Raw genomic sequence first — 23,568 nt, forward strand, 5'->3', positions numbered from 1 at the left:
TTTGCAATATCTTTGTTTCAGCAGGTTTCTGTGCATGTAGGCGAGCAAAGCAGAGAGCACTGGCAGCAGATGAGTTCTTTAAATGAGTCCCAACAGTGCGTTTCATAATGTTTTGTGCAAATGTGTGCACAAATGTGCACACATTGTGCCTAATAACTTCTGTTGTTGGCATGTGATGGGAGTAGCGCTACCAGGGAGTCCTTAAAAAGATTTTATGCAAAGAGGGAAGAGCCAAAGTGAGAGCTCAGAGCTGATGAGAGCAAATTCAGACACATCTCTCAGTGAGATGGTGCAAGGCATCAGGTGCTGCTCCAGCACAGGCATCCCTCCATCTGTGGTCAAATAGGGTTGGTATTTATTTCTTTTCTCCTCCCTCCATAAATCTGTTCATCTTGTGCTTCAGCCTGAGTTCAGTGAGAAAGACAGACCCATCATGCCTTTGTGTACCTCAAATCTTCCTCTGTGAGGTTCAGAAAATTGTTTTTACTTTTCAGTGGTGCTGTGAGAGAGAAAATAATTTCAGTTTGTTCATGTGCACTTTGATACTGTGGCTGACTTCTAAAGACAGAGGTGAAAGTACTGCATTAAGCTGATATATCTATATTAGCACACCTTCCTACCTGGGCAAAACTTACTGTCTTGTGAATGCATGGAATTACTGATATTATTTGTTATTATCATAAAGGGGGGAGGAAAGGATTGGGCAGCTTTAGTTACACAGTAATACAGTTAAAACATTTTTTGTAGGGCCTGAACACTGCAAGTGTGGTGAGGTTAGTCATAAAGTTATTTAAATAAGTTATTAAGTAACTGGCTCTACAGGCTCATCAAAATTAATGGTGTAAGAGTAGATTTCTTTGGAAGCAGACTGATTTCTCTGTCTGGACTCATCTAACAATTGTATTTCTGTTGCCTGTTCTGGCATTTTTCCTAGTGATCAGGAAAACAGTGGGATAAATACTTTTTGTCAACTATGCAATAGTTAAGAGATAAATATGCTGTGGGTTTTGGGAACAGCATTCATGTAGCTAATGGTTATATATTTCTAAGGACGTGGGTATAGGCTGTAACCTTTGAGTGTGTGACTAAAGGAGTAAATCTACAGGTTTCATCAGCTTTTTTCATACTGAATTTTGATGACCTCTGCTTCACAGAATAAGGATGGTTGCTCAGCTGTTAACCACGGAAGAGTGTGTCTGTGAGGATATTCCTGTGCACAGAGGTGTCAATTTGATCACTCTCTTACGATGCAGATGCAGTAAGTGATTTTGTTGTACCCCTTTTCTTCTTGTCCCTCCCAACTGTGTAAATGCTCAGGATGAGTTAACTCAGAGATGAATCCACCAGTGGTGTGTGTGCTTGTCCATTAACATGTCCTGTAAGAATCCACGTAGCCTTGGAAATAGCCAACACAACCCTACATAGCCTGGAAAAGTGTCAGCAGAAATGTCAGTGCCAGCTTTGCCAGCAGGTTTCGTGTGCTCACATTATCACGATTTAACTCCCATCAGTAAGTTTTGTACAGGAACGGTTTCAAATTGGAGAAATCTCAAGTTTTCACAAATCAGGAGTTGGCAGAAGAAGAAATATAATGTCTCCTCTTAGCAATCATGAAGTAGTGGGCAGACATTGCATTTTTGTGTAGGAAAAAATACTTGTTCTGGCTGTTTTCCTCCTAAATAATCAAACCTACCCACCAGATTGTATTTGAAAGCACTTACTAATGTGACATGCTCCGTTTTAACTGTTTAGAAAAATGACTGAAAGTTTTAAGATGAGACAACATGAATCATAGTCTTGAGCGGCTGTTCACTTTTGTGATTGACTTGCTCTCTTCCTACGTTCCTTTTAGTCACCCTGGGAATCGCTGAAGCTGTTCTGTGCAGGAGGCATCGCTGAGATTCCCCTCGCAGCAATGGACTTGGATAAACCATCCGTATGGGGATCCCTGAAACAGAAAACTAGACCATTCCTGCAAAACCTGAGCGTGAGGAAGACGAAGAAGAGGTCTAGCAAGATGATGAAGACAGTGCATTCCTTGGACCGATGTCTCAGTGTGTCGGTGCCTGACATGCTGGAGGTGGAGACTCTTACGGAGGAAGAAACGACTTATTCAAGTACTCAGGTGCTGTCGAGCAGCTCCCCCAAGAGCTTCTCCAGGTCTGTGATGTCCCTGAAAAGCAGAAGCGCTTCAGCAAGGGCGGTGGGAGAGGACTGGCCGTGGCTGTCCCAGCAGGTGACACGGACAGAGGTGGTTGTCACCCCCCCAGACTCACAGGCTGCGGGCAACCCCGTGTCCGAGGGCAAGAGGAAATCCAGCGACGACCTCTTTGAGCTGCTGCAGAGCTCCCGCCTGAGCGCTGCTCTGACGGACGAGGGGGCAGAGGTAGGTGCTTGAGCATCGGCCAGGCTCAGCGGCCACCTCGGGCTCATTGTGCCTCTCCTTAAAATTGTCTGGGTTATAAAGGGGTGGAAGATCCAACCAAGGCCAGGTTGGACAGGGTTCTGAGCCGCCTGGTCTAGTGGAAGGTATCCCTGCCCGTGGCAGGGGGTTGGAACGAGATTATCTTTTAAGGTCCTTTCCAACCGTTCTGTGATTCTGTGAGGAGGGGGCTCCCTTCAAGGAATGAATGGGGAATACAAATAAGCATAAATTTTACATAATATGCACATTATTCAAGACTAGTTCAGCTATCGTTTCTGTCAGTCTGGAACTGCAAAATAACCCTGCTCAATTTTTTAGTTTTTCTATTATTCTTTTTTAATGATTGTATTATTTTTTAATGGCACTTCAGATTTTTCAGATTTGTTGGAACTGCTTGCTTAATTAAAAAGTTGTTGCAGCCCTCTGAGCTTTGAAATGTGATGCATTTGCTTTTTACTTACTATAGTTTACCAGGATTGCTATATAGCAAAATCAATTTACCATTCACCCACTCAAGACCCAGATGAAGGCAATAGGTGAAAGATGACTGTGAGCAAGGTGAATTCTGCCTGTCTCTGGAATTAACCAAAACAGTCACGTGATGGAGAACAGAACATGCAGCATCATGCTCAGGACTGTCCTTTGGGTTTTCATCATGATGATTTAGAAGAGGCGCAAAACCAGTATGCTCCCTCTGCATTCACCATCATGTTCCCCTTCCCTTCCCTCCCACCTCTGTGGTCAGTATTTATGTAGCTGGACATAATTTCCCATGCACAGGAGGATCGGAGACCAATGTGCTCCAAAACTGACATGAAACTAATTCCTGCCTGGCCTGAGCAAATTGGGAATCCTGTGGAGTTTCATGATGGCTTCATAAAATAGACAGCAGGTGAAGATTGTGAAACACTTCAGGAAAAGTTTGTTTTATTTATGTTTTGTGGAAGTATGTGTCCTCTTGTTGAGTTCTAAGTGGGAAGGTTAGATTTTGAACTTTTTGCAGCCTTTTTCCCATTACCTAGTTGTTGCAGTTATGGCTGGTTTCTTTAGCCATTCAATATTCAAAAATGTCAATCAAACATTTTGGTTTAAACTCCTCCTGGGAATGGTGATCTCACAGGTTAATTATTTTTAACAGGTTAATTATTTTTTAACTACACTGTTCAAAATGATGGTTAGTGCTGCTGTGGGGAAAATGGTCCTTTCTGATATAAACTGCTTGTTCTGCATCTCAAAGGCCTGTATATTCCTACCAAATCAGTGTAGCATGTTATGATGCAAAGTGTCAGGCCTGTAGTTACTGACCGTCACTTGCAGTTTAGTGTTGTAAATTGTTCACACATTGGCTTTATCTTAGTGGAGTGTACCATTATTCAGAGGGCTCCATAAAAAAAATGGCTGAAATAGTATATTGCCTTGTTTCTGTGCTCAAACTTTACTCAAAAGTTGTAGCACTTCAATCAATATATGGCAAATATGTGGACTCTCATTTTGAGAGTTCGTCCACGTTGTTTTAACCACAGCAGCAGTTTTTTCCTGGTGTTGTAGATCCTTAATCTAAACCTTAATCTAAAATTCACCACAGCACACCGAAGTTAATACTAAATCCTGATTCGATTTTGGGGAAATGAAGTGTTCAAGGAGAATGAAGTACCTGTGTAGTGATGGAAAGTTTCCTCCAGATGTGCAGTCTGAGTCCGGCTTATTTTCTGCAGCATTCATGTCTTTCCCTAAATGTGTATTTCTGCATGTGCTACTGTGTGTAAATCATGTAGTATTTACTTTTATGGCAAATCATCTCACTATGTGAGTATCTTTCCTTCCTATAATCTGCCTCCAGTACAGCTTTTAAAGGCAGAAATATCTTTTTCCTCAAAAATACGTAGGAGCGAATGAAGCAAAGGAAAATAGAAATGGGTAAGGAATATTGAACAAATTTAATTATATTGAATCTGATTCAATAGTGGAAGGTGTCCCTAGCCATGGCAGGGACATTGAAACTAGGTGAGCTTTGAGGTGCCTTTCAACCCAAATCGTTCTATGATTCTATGACAACCTCAGTATTCAGCTTTTCTTGTACTTAAATGAACAGCTACAGGATTTGTGCTCTGCGTGTCTTGGATGGGAACAGTTTGTTTCAGAGGTGGTTACAGAGTCTCTGAATACTGGGTGGGGTTGCTGTGAGGAGCAACACAAGAGTTCAAAGAACGAGCATTGTTCTTTTGTGAGCATCACTCACTGTTCGGGGAGGCAAATCAGAAGCCAGGCAGATCCCTGGAACAAAACAAACTGAAAAAAAAAAAAAACCAACAAAAAACCACAAAAAATGTAGGTTGAGGTTTTTTTTCCTCCCTGAATTGCTTGTCACATGCCACCTACTCACTTCCTTTTTGTCTTTGGCCACCCGATACCGTGAGATGCTTTCTGAACCTCGTGCATGATCGTCATTGTGGGCTTGTGGTTTTCACACTGGTCTGAACTCTCCGTGAGGAGCTGTTGGTGCTCAGCCCGTGCCATCTCCAGCAAAGCCTCTCGTCACAGGAGTTTTTCCATTTGTCGAGAGATTTACTTTCTGTTCTCCACTGCAGCCCAGCCAGGCAAATCTGAGGGGTGAAGAGGGAAGTGAATTTGCATTGAATCCCCTCCCTGCCTGGCTCAGGTTGTAAAGGGCTCCAGCAATGTCACTCTTTTTGCCGTTGAGTTTTGTCCATGGCCACGTGTCGTTGCTGGGGTGTTCTGACACTTCTTCGTCTTCTTGCCAACGCTTTGCAGTGAGTCACTGGCAACCCACAGCCTTGTCCTGTTGCTGATGCACTCGGTGCCCTCCTATTTTTAATCATTCTGCAGAAAACGAGGAGGCAGAGGTTGTAAATCTTGTGAAGAGGAACTTTCGATTTATTTAAATATATATGTATTCACACATACACTCTTGCTTGCTTTGTTTTCACACAGATATGTTTGGGACTGTTGGCCCAAAATGTGTCCACTTTTGTTTAAAGTTGAGAAATGTTGCTGTAGTTTGATAAAAATCAAGATTTCAGGACCAAATTTTCACTAAGATGTTTATCTGTATTCAGTGATCTCATTGCAATTAGCTACCTAGTATAATAGTAATTTATGTTAGGAGGAGTTCAAATGAAAAAACTAAGCTTTTTTACTTAAAATTATAATTCCTGTTTAATATCTGTGGGTGTAATGCCAGTAAACAAAAGACCGAAAAAAGACAAAATCATAACTTTGAGGGTAATTTTTTATTATAAATGATATCAAGCTACCCAAGATAGTACTTTTAAAATTATTATAATTTCAGTGGAGTTCTTTGATCCTGCGTTTGTGCCATGTAAAACAAGCTGTAAAGAGAAACCATTATCAGTGCCAATGATGGTGCCTGAAGGAGACTCTTGTGAAGCCAGAGACTCCAAGAAATGCTAAGTTTAATGCACACAAGTGAGATTTTATGCATACGAGTCAGAAAATTCAAAGTTAGGGTTCCCCTAGCAGCTGTAACTCAGCTCTGTTGTGTGAGAAAATTCTTCTGCTGCTCTTTATGATGATAATTTTTTCCAGTTTTAATGTGTTTTTGCAAGGTGGCCAAGTTACGATTACTGTGGGAACCATAATGTTAAATTTTGTCTGTCATGCAAGGGAAATTTTACTTGCAATGCTGAATTACTCTACTTCCTGATATGTAATATGTGCATTTGGGGGAGGAGGAGGTGAGGAATTACACAAAGGGTATTTATATTTATTTCAGCATGTCAATATATCTAAGATTTATGTACTTTGGTGCAGGAACTTGTTCTTTTTTAAATGTCTCTATAGTGCTCCACACAATGCCTCTCTCATCTGAGGGGTTTGGATGTTACCACACTGCACATAATAACATTTTCACATGAGGATCGAATTCCACCTTGTGTGCATTTTTGTGGACTGAGGTTATTCTTTGCATAAATCTTTGTATTTGAATGGGCTGTGAGTGCCCTGCATTAGACCAAAAGAGTTGCCCAGGCACGTAGGTCCTCTTCAGCTTAAATGGTGATCATAGGCTGTTCTAGCAGTCAAAATAACATCAGAGGTGTCTTGACTGATGAATCCCTTCTGTGTGTCCAGTCTACATGTCGTGCCAGGGTAGCCTCAAGTTTTTTGATGAGTCATTATTTAGGAAGAAACGTTTGACTTCCTCTCCTATGCTGGGCGCTGGATAAAAAAATCTTTGGATCTTCCACTTACTGCAGAAAGCAGGGGGAAGTACATGTCCAATGTATTTTTTTTCCCTTTTGTAATGGTTTAACACTACAGGCAGCTAAATATGACACAGCTTCTTGCTTACTCCCCCCTCATTGTGAGACATCATCCTCCATCCCAGAGTGTACTGGGGAGAGAATCGGGGAAAACGAAGGTAAAATTGGTGGGTTGAGATAAAGACAGGAAAGGAAGAGAGAATAATTTAGAAGAATGACACAACAATTAAAATATTCAAAACAAGTGATGCACAGTGCAATTGCTTATCCCCTGCTGAGTGATGCCCAGCCAGATCCTGAGCAGTGGTCCCTGTCCAGCAACAGCTAAAACATCAGTGTGTTATCAACACTGTTCTCATCCTAAATCTAAAACACAATACTGTACTAACTACGAGGAGGAAAATGAATTCTATTCCAGCCAAAACCAAGACACCTTTCCCTTTGACCATTTCATTTTAACTTTTCCCCTGAGCACTTTTTATTTCAAAAAACCCCGAACAAACAAAACCAAACACACACAAACACACAAAAAAACACCAAACAAAAAGAACCACACACACACAAAACCAAAACAAAACACCCCACCAAACCGAGCAAAAAAATCCTTTTCCTGGAAGGAGAAATTGTAGTAAAGTGAGAGTAGCCTGTCTCCAGGTGCAGTAACCTTCAGGCATCAGAAGAGTTTGTGGTAAGGACCTTCAGCACTTGCTGCTGGAGAGGAGAAGAAGTTATTCCAATAGCTGGAAGCAGGCACTTATTTTCTTGGATTAAACTCAAGAGACTAAGTGCAGTTACTGCAAAACAGGAAAAAGAAATGTATATTTAAATTGTTGAGAGAAGGTTCTATAAGCAGAAGTAAAAGAATTTCACTCATTACATGTCTGAGTTATTTCTTGACTGATACTAGGAGTATTTTCTTTTCCTGTATTACTGTTGTCTAATTCATTGTATCTTTTGTTTTATAGTACCCATGTGGAGAAATGGATTTTGACTCTTCCCTGTCATCTCAAAATTTTGATGACCAAATGGTAAGTCATGTCATTTTAAAGCATTTTTAAAGTTGATCAGAAGCACAATTTATTTTGACTTCAGATTTTCTGCTTCTTACATGTTTAAAAACCCAGCAGGTGAAGAAGCCATCTATAAATTTGTCCAGTGTGGGTTTTTTTTGTTTGTTTCTTTGTGGGGGGTTTGTTTAGTGGTAATTTTGGTTTCTTGTGGTTGTTTGATTTTTATTTTTTTTTAGTTGTTCACAGCAGTTGCTGATGTTTTAAAATAGACCCAAATATTCTGGATTATATAGTATCTGTATTGTACTGGTAACTGATGAAAGCATCAGCGTAAATACTCATCTAACAGCCTAGGAACAAATTGGATTAGAGTAAACACAGCAGATAACACAGCTGTAGGGCTTGACAGACAACAAAAACAGTTTTAGGGCAGCGTGAAAAGGCCTTGGCAGTTTTGTAATGTTATTCTCATGTAAAGCATGTTTGCCTATCCTGGATGAACTTCTTTACCTTTGCCCTCTGATAACCTCTCAAGTGCTGTCTAGAGGCTGTTTTCACTGAAGGTGCCTGCTGGATGATGCTGATGCTGAGGTGTGCAACCCTGGCAGCAGCTCTGCCGAACAAGAATCATCTCGAGTTTGCTTCTGCAAAACCTCACAACCAGCATTGCCTGCCGCTGGGTTTCTCTCTTTTGGAACTGTGTAGAGATGCTGTTCTCATCTCAGTAGCTGTGTGAGATATGTACTTCCTTGTGAGTTTATCAGATGAGCACAAATGACTCGATGAACCTCTTCCAACTTGAGATATTCTACGAATGCACAAGAAACAGCCAGGAAAAAAAACATGCAGAGAGCTGATAGGATTTGGAAAAACTGTGCATGTGTCTGTGGTTGTTAATATCACCAAGCATTTCCATCTACGACCCTCCTTGTGTTACCCCTTTTTTTGTTGAGCATACCCAGTGCTGGTACTTAGCTACTTGTGTAGCGAAATAAAGCTTGAGAAAGAAATCTTTTATCTTTTTCCTTTTTTGTTCCTTTATGTAAGATTGCCCTAAGGAAAAAAGAGAACTTTGTCTCTGCAGAACCAAGAGCACACCTGCCTCTTTCATGGTCTGCTTCAGGAGCTGTGTGTTGGTGACTGATTTCTTTGTTCTCCTTAGGCTCTGGAGGAAGCAAATGACTGCTTGAGTGACCTGCCCAGCCCCTTTGCCTACCTGCTGACCATCCACCTGAAGGAAGGCCGGAACCTGGTTATCAGAGATCGCTGTGGTGAGCCCCACCTTTCAGCTGTTTTCCTTTGACATTCACACAGCTCTCCTTTCACTGATTTCAGACTGGCAGCACATTGGCTTCTTTTCTTATCTCCTATGCAACAAAACTTTGACTTGTATGTCTTGTCCAGGTTAGAGCAGTCAGAGATTGGGTTTGTCCGCTGTAGGTACACAGGGGAGGGAGCTGCCCTCTGCTTGCTGCTCCTCCTGCTTGATAGTACAGCTGCAAAGCACCTTTCTGGTTACTCTAAGCACTTGTTCCTATTAATTGAAAGAAAGTCTATTTTAGCTTAAAAAAACCCTAAACCAGAAAAACCCGGAGAATATTTGGAGATTTATTAAATGATGGAGCTGCTCTAGGAGTGCTTTTGCAAAGATGTTAATGAAAGGGAAACCACAGGAGCAGGGCTGCAAGCCAGCAACCCTCTCTCTAATCCGGGATGTGACTGAACGATGGTGACATGCTAAAAACCCCCAAATCCCAAAATCGAGCCCCCAAATGATGTATCAAGTAAATTAGAAAAGATTTGGGGAATTCCTGGAAAAAATTATGTGAAGGTGCCTGCTGTTAGCCTGGCTCTTCTTCAGGCTGTTGCAACAGGGAGTGAAAGTGCTTTTAAACAGCCAGTTGGTAGTTTCTCCGCTTGCTGTGGAGGGAAGAACTGTCCTGGCAGAGGTTCTGCAGAGGCTCTCTGAACCTGTCAGAGAGCTCTTTCATGTGTCCAGTCTTTATTTAGCGTGTGGAAACAATTCTGATACCTTTGTGTTGCAAAATGTGTGAGCAGTTTATTTTGAGATAAAGCTGTAGGGTTTATTCCTACAGTTTTAAAGAAAATAAGATTGCACAGTCTAAAGGCCTGTGAAGGTTTGCACCTGGAGGGACCTGTCTTATTTAGAAACATTCTTACATGGGGTGCTTGTTGGGATTTTTATTATCCACTATCTCAGTTAATTTTTTCCATACCGGTTTTTCATGTCTTCACAAAACTGTAACTTTTGGCCAAGTTTTTTGCCTTGTTTTTCCTCCCATTTTCTGGAAGGAGTGAATGAGTACTTAGATTAAGATCTTTACTGGTTATATAGAGTTTCTTAACAGTGTAGTAGTTCATCAGATTTACTAGCAAGCTGCACAAGCCAGGACACATCCAGCTGCTCCTATGAAAAAGATGCTAGAAATGAGCAATTCCAGCAGAGTAGTATTTCTAGAGAAGACAGAGCACACTTTGCTCTAGGCTGTGTTTTGTTGTGTAAGAAAGGAAATGTTTGTCTCAGTGCAGCACTGGACAACACAGTGAAACAACATAAGGGGAAAAAAAACCATTTTGATGAGTCTCTGTTTTGTATCAAATGATCACTCATTGAGTAAACAGACTATGTGAGGTGATACATAATTCAATAAAATTCCTGCTTTTTATTACACAGGCAGTGGAAGGGGAGAAAATAGTGACTTAATGATTATTCTTCAGTCGCCACTGTGCTGCAGTGCTGCCTCCTCAACAATGCTGATACCCTGATGCATGTCTTTATAGGTCTCTGCTTTTGTACGGGTTACGTGGCATCTTTGTGTGACACTCAGGCTTGATTTACAACCACTGTGCTTTTTCAACATGCTTTTAAAAGTGGAAAGTTGTCAGCTTTGCCCATCTCTGCATTGTGAGAAATCCTCAGGCCTTGTGGGCTGAAAGAGTGTGACTTTCCTCCCCGGTCCCTACCCTGATGCTGGATACAGCCACTGTGCTGGGGTATCAGTGTACTCTGAATAATCTGAATATAGGAACATGTCGTCCATGGCCACCGTGTCCTGTGAATCAGATTGAAGCTTTGGCTGAAGGCCAAGTCAGCCTCTTCCACATTTTGGGAACAGCAAACCCAGCAATGCTGCCAGACACAGCTGAGAGAGGACTTAGACCCTCTTCCCTGCAATTTTCCTTATGCAAAGAGGTGCCAGGGCTCTCCAGTGTGTAAAGCTTTGATGATCCTTGTGGGTTTCTTCCAACTCAGGATATTCTGTCATTCTATGAAAGCTGAGTTGCTGGGCCTGTGTTTTAAACCCTCCTCTGGTCAGCCTTGTGTGTGCAACTCCAGAAGTGCTTTGGTTAGGTGGGAGTGGTGGCAGAGAGTTGGAGTTTCTACGCAGGAATAGAAGTTTCCTGGTTTAATTCAAACAAATTGTTCATACTTTGCAGTCATTGATGAAAACTAATTCCAAATACTGTGTGAAGTGTTCTATACATTACATAACAGAATATTCACGTGTAAACCACAGACTGAGTGAAGAGTTTATGCCAGCATTTCTAGCCTAAGTCAGGTTTAATGTAAGTTTTGTAATTTTCCTGAATTTTAGTATTCAGTTATTATGTTATCAGCAATTTCTCTGGGGGAAAAAAGTCTCAAAGCAGTCATCAAGCCCTTTTTTAAAAGTACTGAAAGATAAAAAATTACACTGAAGTGTGCTGTCCTGCCGCCTTCTCATGTTTGCACTTTTTTCCTTAGTTTTATCTTACAACAGTTTAAATAGCTCTGAAGAGAAGCAGCCCCACAGCACGGGTAGGTGATGCCCTCTCCTGGCTGATGAGTAAAGTCTCTTGTACTGGTGATTATTTCTTTGTTTTATCCCAGTGTAAGAGGTATTTATCTGAGTGTGTATATAAAAATAAATCTAAAGTGTGTGAGAAAGGAGAAATATTTCTGCCATTGGAAACAGCTGTTTCTGAAATATCCTGTCTCTCCTCAGCAAATGTATAGGGTTCTCCTTGAATTTACTAATATAAACTTAACAGTTATTAACTAGGAATTAATTAGGTTTGGCTGAGTGAAGGTGATCAGGAGTTCTGACTGCAGGTTATAAGACCAACATGTGGCTCCACTTTTTTTCCAGCTTTCCAGGTATTTTCCAGACTTTTGGACTTGCTGTGTTCTGCTTTTTCAAGGATATGTTCCCTTTGGTGTAATTTAAATTTCTCCTTCCCTTTACCAGATTTTTATTGCTTTTCCCCCTTCCTTTATAGTATTAATCCTATTAACACTGCTCTTTCCTATTTATATCTTCATCTTTTGCCTCTTGAGTTGCTTTTTGTCTGTCTGTCATTCTCTCTAGTCCCTGACTTTCTGCAGCTCCTCTTCTTGTACCTGCTCTTTATAGAGAGGGTCTGTCAGCCCAGGAGCCTGGCTCAGGTGCATGTACTCCCTGGTGCTTCCTTTAAAGTACATAAGCAATGCAGGAAACAAAAAAAATTATTATTTGCAGTGTATTCTTCCCCTCTTTTATCTATTTTTTGAAATGTAAATGAAAGAAAAAGCCTCCATACAGCAACACCCAATATGTACCCCAGTCAAGGCAGCCAAGTGCTGTTAGAGCAGGATGTTGGTTCTGGTGAAAAGGGGAGAAGCTCTGAAAAATCCCTTTTTGACTCTGAATTGCAGTGCCCCCTCTAGGGATGCAGGATGAGAGAGGTGTTACCTGCTGGTCTTCAGCTTGCTTGGAGTCTGATTTACTTGCTTACAGTCTAACCCAGTCATACATTAGAAACTGCCTAAGCAGATGGTAGAGTGTGCTTGTCATCTTACCTGTGTGTACCTTTGGTGCCTGATGTTGGACAGCAAGTGGGTCCTGTATTTAAAGTTCTTGTAATTGATGACCCAAACACTGAAGGTTATGGATCTCAGTGTGTATATACACAGCACCAAAAACTTGATTTTTATGTAATTTTTATAGTATTGTTACTAGATGACACGATGCATCTCAGTGATGGCGAGGAGTTTTTGTCTATGCAGTTTTAAGTAATAAGAAAGCAGGGATGTATTTTATTGATTAAAAATCTGTTGAGCACAGCAGAACAGAGAGATACCTATCTTATTTAGCTTTAAAAAAATAATCAGTGGTGCTGTCAGTGTTACCATCTTGTTGCACCCTTAGTGGTTTTGTCACCCTGTTGACCCTGTTTTTGTGAAGCTTACAACTTCCTGCTTTGAACTAGGAGGGGGTGGAGCCCATTTCTACCTGCTGGTTCACTTTTCACAGGGCAGGGTGATGCCTCACGATCATTTGAGTCAGTCTAATGAAATCTGAAAGGTCCTGCTTCCTTTTGGCTCTAAAATCCTGACTGTGCACATGTGCTACCTGTACCAGTCGCCTTTGCACAGCAGTGATGCTGTGGCAGGGAGCAGCAACGTGAAGCCACAGCTGTAAGGAAACGTTGCCTTCCTTTACACCCAGCTCTGCTGCTGTAAGAGTAAACAGAAAGCGGGTTTTGAGTGCCTGTAAGGGTGAGAAGCCCCTCCCATTTCCAAATCCTGTGCTTTCAAAGTTTTGAGTATATTTTTCATCTGTTAAACAGTGTGGTTATAAGAAATACAGTTCTTGGATGTGATGTCAGCTGGTGAGTGGCTGTGGTTGGTGTCTTTTTTCTTTTTTCCCTTGTTTAAGTGCCTGGTTCCAGCCTGAACTTTGTGTGTGTCTCTTTTCCACGTGGTTTTGTGTTTCGTAGATTTTTTTACAGGGCCTTTGTGCCCCGTTTCTATTTCTTTCTTTAAGGTTTCATTTGTTTCCTGTTCCTGCACTTTGGTTTTCCTCTTATTTCTTTCCCAAGGCAGCTGAACGTGTGAAGGTAGCAAGGTGGGGTGCAGTAGTACAGAGGATGTCATTGTCTAGATGGGTGCACCCTGCTTTCCATATTCAGAGCACGTCATCACCTGCTCTCATGTCTAACAGCCCCCACTGCCAGAGGGTCCCAGTGGGCTCCTGGAGCTGGCAGAGAGGCTGTGCTGCATCGGCAGCTCTGGAATCACTGAGAGCTTTGCTAGAGCTCAATCTCCCAAGGACAAAATAAAGTGAAAGAAAGGGCGTAGGATAACACACTTTTAACTTTCAGTAGTAATGAATCTGCAGTAGCCCACCACTCACAGCTCTGGGCTATCCAGGAGCTGGACTTGGATGATCCCTGTTGGTCCCTTCCATCTCAAGATATTTCTGTGATTCGCTGTCTGGGTCTGTGCTGATACCAGGGTGCCAGAGGAAGGGATGTGTGTGTGCTGTGCTGGGTATTTGTCAGCTTAGAGCAAGTAATTGTTTGGAAAGCAAATGCTCAGAGCAATTAGGCTGAATTGCTCTCTGCAAACACACTGATTAATTTAGACTTTCTCTGTTTTCAGGGTATCTGCAATTAGATCATTAGGCTTTCAGATTTATTAATTATTGAGATGTATTAGGCAACTTTTACACACTTCTTTTTGAAAGGCGTAATCATGCCTAATTTACAACTGCTGAGAATTTTAATGGTGCTGAGGCCTTATTTTGATGTTTTCTGGATGCTTGGGAGATCTGTCTACAAGGGCTGGTGCTGTAAGTGTTTATCTGTGTCAGAGGCAGTTTCTGGAAGTGCAACGTGTCTGGCTGAAACTTTTGCCTTCTGGACAGTGATCCCTGTGATCATCCCACCTGGATTGGCTGTGGCAAAGGAATGCACAGAGATAGGAACCTTGGGAAAATAAGAGGAGATCAAAAAAAAGCAATTTATATGCGAATCCGCCCTTGGTAAATTAATGCTAAATTAGGAAATGTAGGAATGGCAGCATAGAAAGAGAATAGGTAGGGCCCAGAGAATACCCTGTGACTCTTCTTTTGTGGGAATTGTAATTTAGATAACGGGTTTCTTAAACTGTAATAGCTCCATCAGTCATCAGAGCTTGCTCTTCGGGGGCACCTGTCTGCATTAACAGCTCACACTGCATCTTTCTGGTACTCTGTAAGGAGATTTATTAGTTCAAAGACTGTGAAAACAAGAAAATCTGAGTTGGGGTTGCTCAGCCTGGAGAAGAGATGTTTCCAGAGAGACTTTAGAGCCTCTTCCAGTGCTTAAAAGGGAGCTGAAGAGGCGGTTTTTCACAAGGGCATGTTGTGACAGGAAGGGTGAATGGCTTTAAACATCGAGATTAGGGTTAGACTAAATGTTAGGGTGAAATTCTTTACTGTGAGGGTGGTGAGGCCCTGGCACAGGTTACCCAGAGAAGCTGTGGCTGCCCCATCCCTGGAAGTGTTCAGGACCAAATTGGATGGGGCTCTGGGCAACCTGGTCTAGTGGAAGGTGTCCCTTCCCATGGCAGAGGGTGTGAATGAGATGGTGTTTAAGATCCCTTCCAACCCAAACCATTCTTTGATAAGATACCACAGAAGTTTCTCAGTGCTGCCTGATGATGTAAATGTACCTTCTGCCCCGTCCTTGTGACCTCCTCTGAGTTCATAACCTGAGTCCTGACTGGAATACAATGTTCAGTTGGACCGATTTTTACCATACACAATTCTGTTCTTTATGTCATGAGTCCTTAACGTATCCCTCCTAAATCTGCATTTTTCATTCTGTGGCTGTTCAGTTCAGGCATTTCCCCCCCTCCTTTATTCCCCCATCAACTGTGGGTTTGCACACTTTCTTCACACTTCTCTGGTCTTTTTGATTTACTGTGTTTTGTTGTGGTGGGGTGTTTTTTGTTTGTTTTTTTTTGGGTTTTTGTTTGGTTTTTTTGGGGGGTGGTGGTGTTTGGTTTGGTTTGGGTTGTGTTTTCTTTTTTTGTTCACTTATTGGTTTATTTTCCCTTGGAACCTGTTGGTGCTGCTTGTTTCCAAGCAATGTTTCATTTCCATCTGGCCATGTAAAACTAGCTGGGCACAAAACTTTCCAAAATTACCTGGATTTCCTGCCAGCAGAATACTTTTTTTTATTTCCCCTTTAAGCCTTGATCTGCACTATTTCACTACAAGAAATATAGTGGTTTTCCACTTAAAATGAAAAATGTGTGTTCCATTTTAAAATGTCTTTACTCCTTGTCGTAAATAACTCCAGTAATTCTATTTCTAGGAAGATTTTCAGATATTTATTCTTTACATGCCTATAAAATAAATCTTTAATTTCCTTCTTCAGAGTAAAATTTAGTTTTTTAAACAAAAATTAAGATGGTCTAGGTTATATTTCATGCTGTTCTTTGATTTTTCAGGATTTTAAGGCAGCTTGGTGGTGATTTTTATTTATTTATTTATGGAACGAGACTTGTTTCATATGCTATATTTCCAGTAAGTTTGCTCCTATAAAACAGTGTGTGGCTTGAAATCATATTGGGTCTTCTGGGTTTGTTGGGTTACTGTTTCCTAATTACAAAGCAAATGTGCAGAAGAGACAGTCGAAGTGATCCATCTCTCGGTAGCTGCTAGAGGGCAGCAGTATCCATTTAAAAACACCATTAACAGTTTCTTGGGCTACTGAACCCTCTCCTACTGCTCTGTCCCAGCATCATTTTACTCACTGAAGCTTTCTCGTGTTTTAGGTGATGTCTGATCTGCATGCACTCATTGCTTTTTAGTGTTAGTGGGAGAAAATAGAAGTGAAATAGATATTATGCAAAGCAGTTCCAGGGAGCATCACTGTCAAGATGAATGTTCTTTCTCTAATGGGGAAACAGGCCTAGCTAATGGAATGATTTTCTTTTTTTTTAGATGTCACCTTTTTTTTTTTTTTTTTTTTTTTTTTTTTTTTTTTTTTTTTTTTTTTTTTTTTTACTCCTACTGGGTTTGTTTTAGGCTGAGAAGTAGATTATCTGGAGTTTTTATAAATGTTTTACTGTGTGCGAACCTTCTTGTCATTGCATAATATTCAAATTAACCTCAAAGCATCACACCTTACCTTTCCAACCAGAGAGGTATTTCTGGGGGCAAAATTCTCAACTGACTCCAAGAATGATCTGTTCCCCTGTGGACATTGCTACAGTTGATGTGATTGGGATGAGAGGTGAGCAGGTTCAGACCTTGTGTTCAGAAGAGCCTGGGTGCACGTGCCGAGAAGTTGTTGATTCAGTTGCCTTCACTAGGAAATGGCTGCTGAAAGCCTTTTTTTTTTCTTTTTTTTTTTAATTGGCCTGACTTCTTCAGAAAATTATCCATTTCTGTCACACTTCAAAGAAGATTATAAACAAAAATCCTTTTTTTAGACTAAAATCACTAGGCGCTTTTCAAAAGAAGTTATGTTTTTCTGCTTAGATTGTAGATTGTCTCTAATAAATAGCTTTTAATAGTTCCAGACGTCTTTCTGAGCTTGAAGCCAGAAGGCTTCAAGCCTTGAATTCAAATGCAGTCAGTATTTTGCAGTCAGTGCTGTTCATCCCATCAGGACAGGCTCGTCCACCTGGCTTATTTCTCATTCCCTGTCTGCTTTTTTAACCTGTTCTGTTCACCTGGATGCAATGGGGTGTCTCAAAGAAAACCAGAAACAGCCAGAGTGACGCAGGGAGCCTCGTCAACATCTTGGGAGCGACTTAGGGGGAAGCTTTGGGAGCGACTTGGGGGAAGCTTTGGGAGCACCCGAAAGTGTCGTGGCGCTTTCTCCACTCCCAGCATCTCTCTCCTGGCCATCCAGGTCCACCCCACCGAGCCCTGTGCGCTCCAGCTCCCGCTGTGGAGGTGACAGTCCAGCTGTTTGCCGGCACGGAGGTGTCATCCCGTCATTTGTATGATCCGGGAGCCGCGCTCCCGTGCCGACCCCGTTCCCCGCCTGCCTAGTTGAGATGTTACCCCTCTGACAGCCAGACAGGCAAGCGCCGCCGAGCCCCCACCCCCCCACAATTATTTTCCCTCACAATTAACACCGGGTACTAACTTGACACCTTTTCCTTGTTTGGCTTTTGTAAACCATCATCCCTTTCTCTATTAATTCCCGGCATTAATATTTTCTTTCGCCCGAGTGCTGCCGCTCACCCGTGAAACAGTTTGAACATTATGTGGCTGTCAAGATAGCGAGGGATTACCCAGCCTGCCTTGCTGGAGTAAGTGACACCACTGAGGCCCTGCTTTGAGATGTTTATTTTGAGAGTAAGCTGACAAGCATGAAGGCCTGATCCCAGAGTGGCAATCTTATTTAATTAAAGGCCCCTTTTTATTATAGCTTTCCTCCTGCCTCTCACTGTTTTTTTTTTTTTTTTTAATATACTATATATATATATATTTTAATATAAATATAGATTTATACAAATGTATATTCCTTTTATATGCGTATATATGTTTCCGTATATAAATAGATGTAAATATAAGGGTAGAATTTATTTAAAAAAATATAAGAATGATTGCTAAAGCTTGGCTCACATGAGCAGTGCTGGGCAGCCCTTCCCCCTCCCCTTTTATTTTCCTTTACTGTATAACAACCTGGAAAGCTTTCAGAGCAGTAATGCAATTGGGATGCTTACTAAGCTGTAGTCTTCTTGCTTCCCAGCCTTGGAGAAAAGGGCTTGGAGTTTTCCACTTGTGGGTATTGAACTTGCTGGCTGTTTACTTTCTCTACATCTCCTATTTTCCTCTCTCTTTTCAGGTTTTGCCCTTGTTCATGGGTTTTCTCTGCCAAAAGCAGATGAGTTATGGCCATAGACCACCTGCTTCCATCGCCCTCTTCATGCTTTCATTTCATCAGTCGCTTTCTCTGTCTTGGCCAGTTGCTGTTTTGTGCACAGCATGGGTTGTGAGCATTATTATAACTCTTAATTTTAATAATGCAGCTTTCTCCTACTTACCCTGTAAATAAAAGTCAGGGAATTTTTTTTCTTTTTCTTTTCTTTTTTTTTTTTTTTTTATTTTTAATTTTTAAATCTTTCTGAAGGAGGTGCAAGAAATGAACAGCAAAGAGCTCAACGATGTTATTTCTTAATTCTGAATCCCCTAAGGGCAACTGGCCACATTGTGGGGCTACAATTTATCTGTATTTTCCCATCCCTTGTGGAAATTGTGCCGTTTTTAAGATGTATGCTTTATGTAAGAGTATAATCATAGTTCTGAGAAGTTTTTAGGGAAAGGTCTAGTCCTAACCCGTTGGAAACAATGAGAAGCTGCCCTCTGACTTCACTGGCTTTGGACCAGGCCCTTATTATTATTCTGTCTTCAAGGAGAAGAAAAAGAAAATTCTCACTACATTTGCAGCACTTTTTCACAAAAAGGGGGTTTATTTGAACAATTATTATTTAGGAAAAGGATCAGCTGCAGCTAGTATTTGAAAACCAACTGGTATTCTTCTTCTGTGAAGGGAACACCCTTTATGTGCAGAATGGGCCTGGTTCTTCAACTCCTCCCTTTTGAAACTGAAGCAGAATCAAAACTGTTTACAATTCTTAAAAATAAGTTTGTATGTCCCACGAGCACAATTTTTTTCAGTGCCATGTAATTCCAAATAGATGCTTACATATAACTATTTTTTGTTGAGTTTAGGTCTTGTCTTCACATACCACTGGCCAGAGCTTTCTTTGTAAGTTTAAATATGGACTTTTCAAATTCCCACTGTTTCACGGAATTACTGACAAGACTGAGTATTTCTCTTAGGCTGGATTATCCTGGAGTGCCATGTGTTTGTCAGTCACTATCTCAGTGGGAACCAGTGGGGGACAGGTTCGGATTATTTCTGGCTGTGAAGTCTGGTGTAGAAATCGGTCTTTCCTGACAGGAACCCTCACTGCAGGCTGAGGGGGCAGCCAGGACCATCACCTTATTCTTACAGTGAAACTGCACTGTTAAGAGGGAAGTTTAATATAATATTCAAAATACAAGGTATCATAGAGAAAATATTGGATGTGACAGATGAGTGGCACTTAGGTTCAGTTAATTGTACGTGCTGCTACATCTCAGTTTTATTTTTTCCCCTTATTTGCAGCTTGTGACATTTTTTTGTTAAGTCTGTATGAATAACTAAATCAACCATCTAGTTAAATCCTCCCTGTACCTTGTTCCCCCTTTTGTCTTGTGTCCTGCACGATGGTTGGTGTCAGTGCCGATGCCGCCACTTTAATAACAATAATAAAAAGTTGATTCCCTCTTCTGTTTTCCTTTGACAGCTGCAAGTCCTTCTATTGCTGTCGAGTGGCACGAGCCTCACACTCTGTGCATGGACATCTGCTCCATAAAAATACGGGACATTATTGCCATGGCAAATTGTGCCACTTGGATTAAAAAATGTGTTACCTGAACATTGCCTGGTCTTGCTGAGTCTGTTCTGTGTGTGGTTTTTATCCTGAGCTGACGTATAATGTCGGTGTTTTTTCACTGAAACTTCAGATTTGTTTTTAAGTAAATTGGCAAGTGACACCAGTGATGAAATCCTGACGGGTATTTTAGCTATTGTTACTGGTTTCCTTGGAGCTCCTATCCCAGTTACGATGCTTTTGAGTTTTGGTCCTTTTATATATTCATAGTCACAGGATCACATTTTCTCTCTTTCACTGTGGTGTTAGTTGGCCTGTAAATAGTCCTTCATCACTGCTTCTGTTTGCCCTTTTCACAAATTAAAATGTTAACTAAGTTAGTAAAGAATAATTAATGTTCTTTAAGAATAAAACAGCAGAGATGAAACAAACTATGAAGATTTTTTTGTTGCCTGCTTTCAGACAACTTTCTGGTTCGTCTGTAGATTTCCTGTATGAATGAACGATTTTTATATAGGTAATTAAGAATATGCATGTATATAAAAATAAATAATGACTATTTATTATTATTTGCTATTTTATGAGAATATAATTTAATATCATGGGGTTACATGAGGGCATGCTGACCTTTTTTTTTTACTATCACAGGTACAAGTGACCCGTACGTGAAGTTTAAACTGAATGGGAAAACCCTCTACAAAAGTAAGGTCGTCTACAAGAACCTCAACCCAGTTTGGGATGAAACTGTTGTGCTGCCTGTACAGACTCTTGATCAAAAACTCTGGATCAAGGTAAGTTTTGGGATTAGATTTTTAAAAGGTGGACCAGTATTTTTTTGAGCAACTATTTTCAACTTTAGGAACACTGATTTTTATTTTCTGTAGCAGCATAATATAAACCACAATCCAGTTTAAGATTTTCAGCAATTTCAAATTAAAATGCACATATGTCTTTTCCAGATTTTACTTGCGTGTTTTGCTTTTCGTCTGCAAAAACCCAAGTTGAAATAAAACTCCTTGCCTGGATCAGTTTTAAAGCTGTGGAGCTGAATTCTGCTCCTTCTTCCCGTGCTTGTGCAAACTCAGGAAAACCAGGAGTGGTTTCAGGAGCACATTTTAAGTGTGTAATTTGGCTGGGTTGCTCAGAATTATTACCTGGGATGGAGCCGTGACAAGTAGCGAAGCCTTTTCTCATTATGAGTAACGTTATAGTTACCAGAACCGCAAGCTACCAGTTGTGAGCACTAATTGCTAAAACATCTGTAACCAGAAGTACCTGATTTTTGTGCAGTGTTTCATTAGGCTGTCGCACGGAGCATAAAGGAACAGGCACAATCCATAGCAGCACACATGTCTCTGTTTACATAATATTAAGAAGATACTTTCAAAATGCTAGTTAAATATTTAGTTAAAAATACAAATTAAAACAGGGAGATGGAAAATGATCCCTGAATTATATCTAAGCTTTGATCTTTCAAATACGAAATTGAACTGAAAGGGCTTAAAATATCTGTTCTTTCATCGCCTGGGATAAAACTGGCTTATGATGTGAAAATTGGAAATATTTGTCTTATTTTGCTACCAGGTGTACGATCGAGATTTAACCTCTTCAGACTTCATGGGTTCGGCATTTGTAGCGCTCACTGAACTTGAGCTCAATAGGTAATGCATTTATTTAATTAAAGGTTATTAATGCAGCTTAATTGATTAACAGAGGGAAATAATGAAATGCCTTTGTTCTGGCTTGGAATTTGCCTATTCATGCAAACTTTTTTTGATAGAAGTACGGGGAGCACATTTTAAGGGAAATCACTTGAGATAAATCTTCTTCACACACGTTTTCATCCGGCGTTACGTACCGGATTCAGATCCAACCTGGACGGAGCCCAGTTCTAGGGCTAACAATTTCTGTATGTGGCATTGTTTAGGGAGAGCTGCACCAGAATAATTTATGGAGGTGGAAGAAGAAAGAGCGGGGGTGGGGGAGAAGGTTGAGACCCGTCCTTATCCCCACATAACACGGGGTGCCTTTCCCTGCACACCACGGGGCTGGGGAGCGGTTTTCCCAGCCACTGCCAGCGCCCCATATCCAGCCTCCCCCCGCAGCCAGCCATCCCTGCAGCAGCTGCATCTGGCCCTGATTTAGTGCCGAGGCAAGCCCTGTGCCTTTTGTCTGCTGCTGCTGCTGCTGCTTGGTCTCAATGTGGAGCTGGAAGCCAGGAATTCAAGTTTTAGCTCTCTCTTTTATACTCCCTTGCTGCGCGACGACTTTTTGGGAGAAAATGAGTTCGCCCTGTGTGGGTGTGTTGTAGCTCCTATGGCTGTTGTATCCGAATTTGTAGAAACATTAATGAGTTTATCCATGAGATAGTGCAATCAGGTAAATACCAGCATTCTTGTTTTCAGCAAGAATGGGAGTCGGGGAGGGAGATTAAATGCAGGCAGAATAAATATCTCTGGAGTCAAAACCAGCCACTAATATTAGAAAATTCACTTGGATGAGTTTCCCTGTTACTCTTCCTGTGAAGTTAAGGTAGTAGTAGCTTAATTTGGTGTGTATCTGCATATGGAGAGTTATGAGTAGTAAACAGTGCTATAGAAACACTGCGCTGTGTTATTAAAAGAGGGGTGTATTTTGTCAGAACTCAGAAGGAACCCTCCAGATTTCCCATTTTAACATTTAAACTCAATATTGGGAATTTCAGACAAGAAGCTGAAATTTGCACAGCTCAGCCTGACCTTTAATAATCAACTCGAGTTAACTGCAGTCAATAAATGCACATCATTTTTTTTTCCTTTTTTTTGCTTATAGAACTACTGAACAGGTTTTAAAACTGGAAGATCCCAACAGTTTAGAAGATGACATGGGAGTGATTGTATTAGACTTGAGTCTAGCAGTCAAGCAAGGAGACTTCAAGAGAAATGTAAGTGGCTTAGGAAATCAAATTTATAGCTGGAATTTGTAGGGGAGGGAAAAGAAGACCTGGCATAATCTGGTTTACTGGGAAATGCCACCTTTATTTTCATCCTCTGAGACTCAGTATTGAAATCGAGGTAGATCATAACTTTAAAAAAAGCCCCATATTTAGCTGGGTTAAAGTTGTGTAGACATTTGTAGCTGGGTGCTTCTGTCTTGTAGCTGTGACATGCAGTGTGACAGTGCTCTCCATGTACTGTGGTGTGTCCACCACTGCAATGGGCAGGTTGAAGAAAAGTTATTCTATTTCTTTTTTTTTTTTTTTAACAACAATGAAAAAAAATTATCCACTTATTATCCAATTATTATGAAACCTAAAAGCTGAGCTTTGATGTTAAGACTTAAACTGCCCCAGTCCTGTAGAGGAGGACGCTGGATGAGAGGGGAGGATGTTGCTTGTAAAAACCCTGATTTCCCCAGGGCAGTTTCTTCACTGAGTTCGATTGAACTTGCCTCCCTGTGCTGAAACATGGTGCATTTAGTGATGCAAGAAACCCAAAAGAGCCTGGGCAGAGATTGGAACACCATAACTGAAGCTGATAGCTTTTAAATTTGAGATCCTACGTTTGTTTTTTTTTGCTTTTGTTCTATCTTTTAAGATTCCTGCTAGTGTTTTATGCAGAATGTGAAGCATACAAATGTTGGTGAACTAATCTTGCTGCTGGCAAGCAAGGAGTGGGGAAAAGCCAAGATCAGGCATTTACT

General features: G+C 41.0%; 1 protein-coding gene across 1 annotated transcript in view; it reads left to right on the plus strand.

Annotated features, from left to right (window-relative positions):
• The window catches only part of MCTP2 (multiple C2 and transmembrane domain containing 2), a 121,716-nt gene that overhangs the window by 13,511 nt on the left and 84,637 nt on the right, over positions 1 to 23,568 (plus strand). The window contains exons 2-8 of the mRNA XM_027877971.1: positions 1,155 to 1,258; positions 1,853 to 2,386; positions 7,632 to 7,694; positions 8,839 to 8,947; positions 20,536 to 20,678; positions 21,472 to 21,548; positions 22,699 to 22,810. Coding sequence (XP_027733772.1) covers positions 1,916 to 2,386; positions 7,632 to 7,694; positions 8,839 to 8,947; positions 20,536 to 20,678; positions 21,472 to 21,548; positions 22,699 to 22,810 — 975 coding nt within the window. The 5' untranslated portion in view covers positions 1,155 to 1,258; positions 1,853 to 1,915. The remainder of the gene's footprint in view (positions 1 to 1,154; positions 1,259 to 1,852; positions 2,387 to 7,631; positions 7,695 to 8,838; positions 8,948 to 20,535; positions 20,679 to 21,471; positions 21,549 to 22,698; positions 22,811 to 23,568) is intronic.

Source organism: Empidonax traillii, unplaced genomic scaffold (genome assembly GCF_003031625.1).
Source record: "Empidonax traillii isolate 1590-97213 ecotype Southwest subspecies unplaced genomic scaffold, ASM303162v1 scaffold36:size2505666, whole genome shotgun sequence".
Classification (NCBI taxonomy): domain Eukaryota; kingdom Metazoa; phylum Chordata; class Aves; order Passeriformes; family Tyrannidae; genus Empidonax; species Empidonax traillii.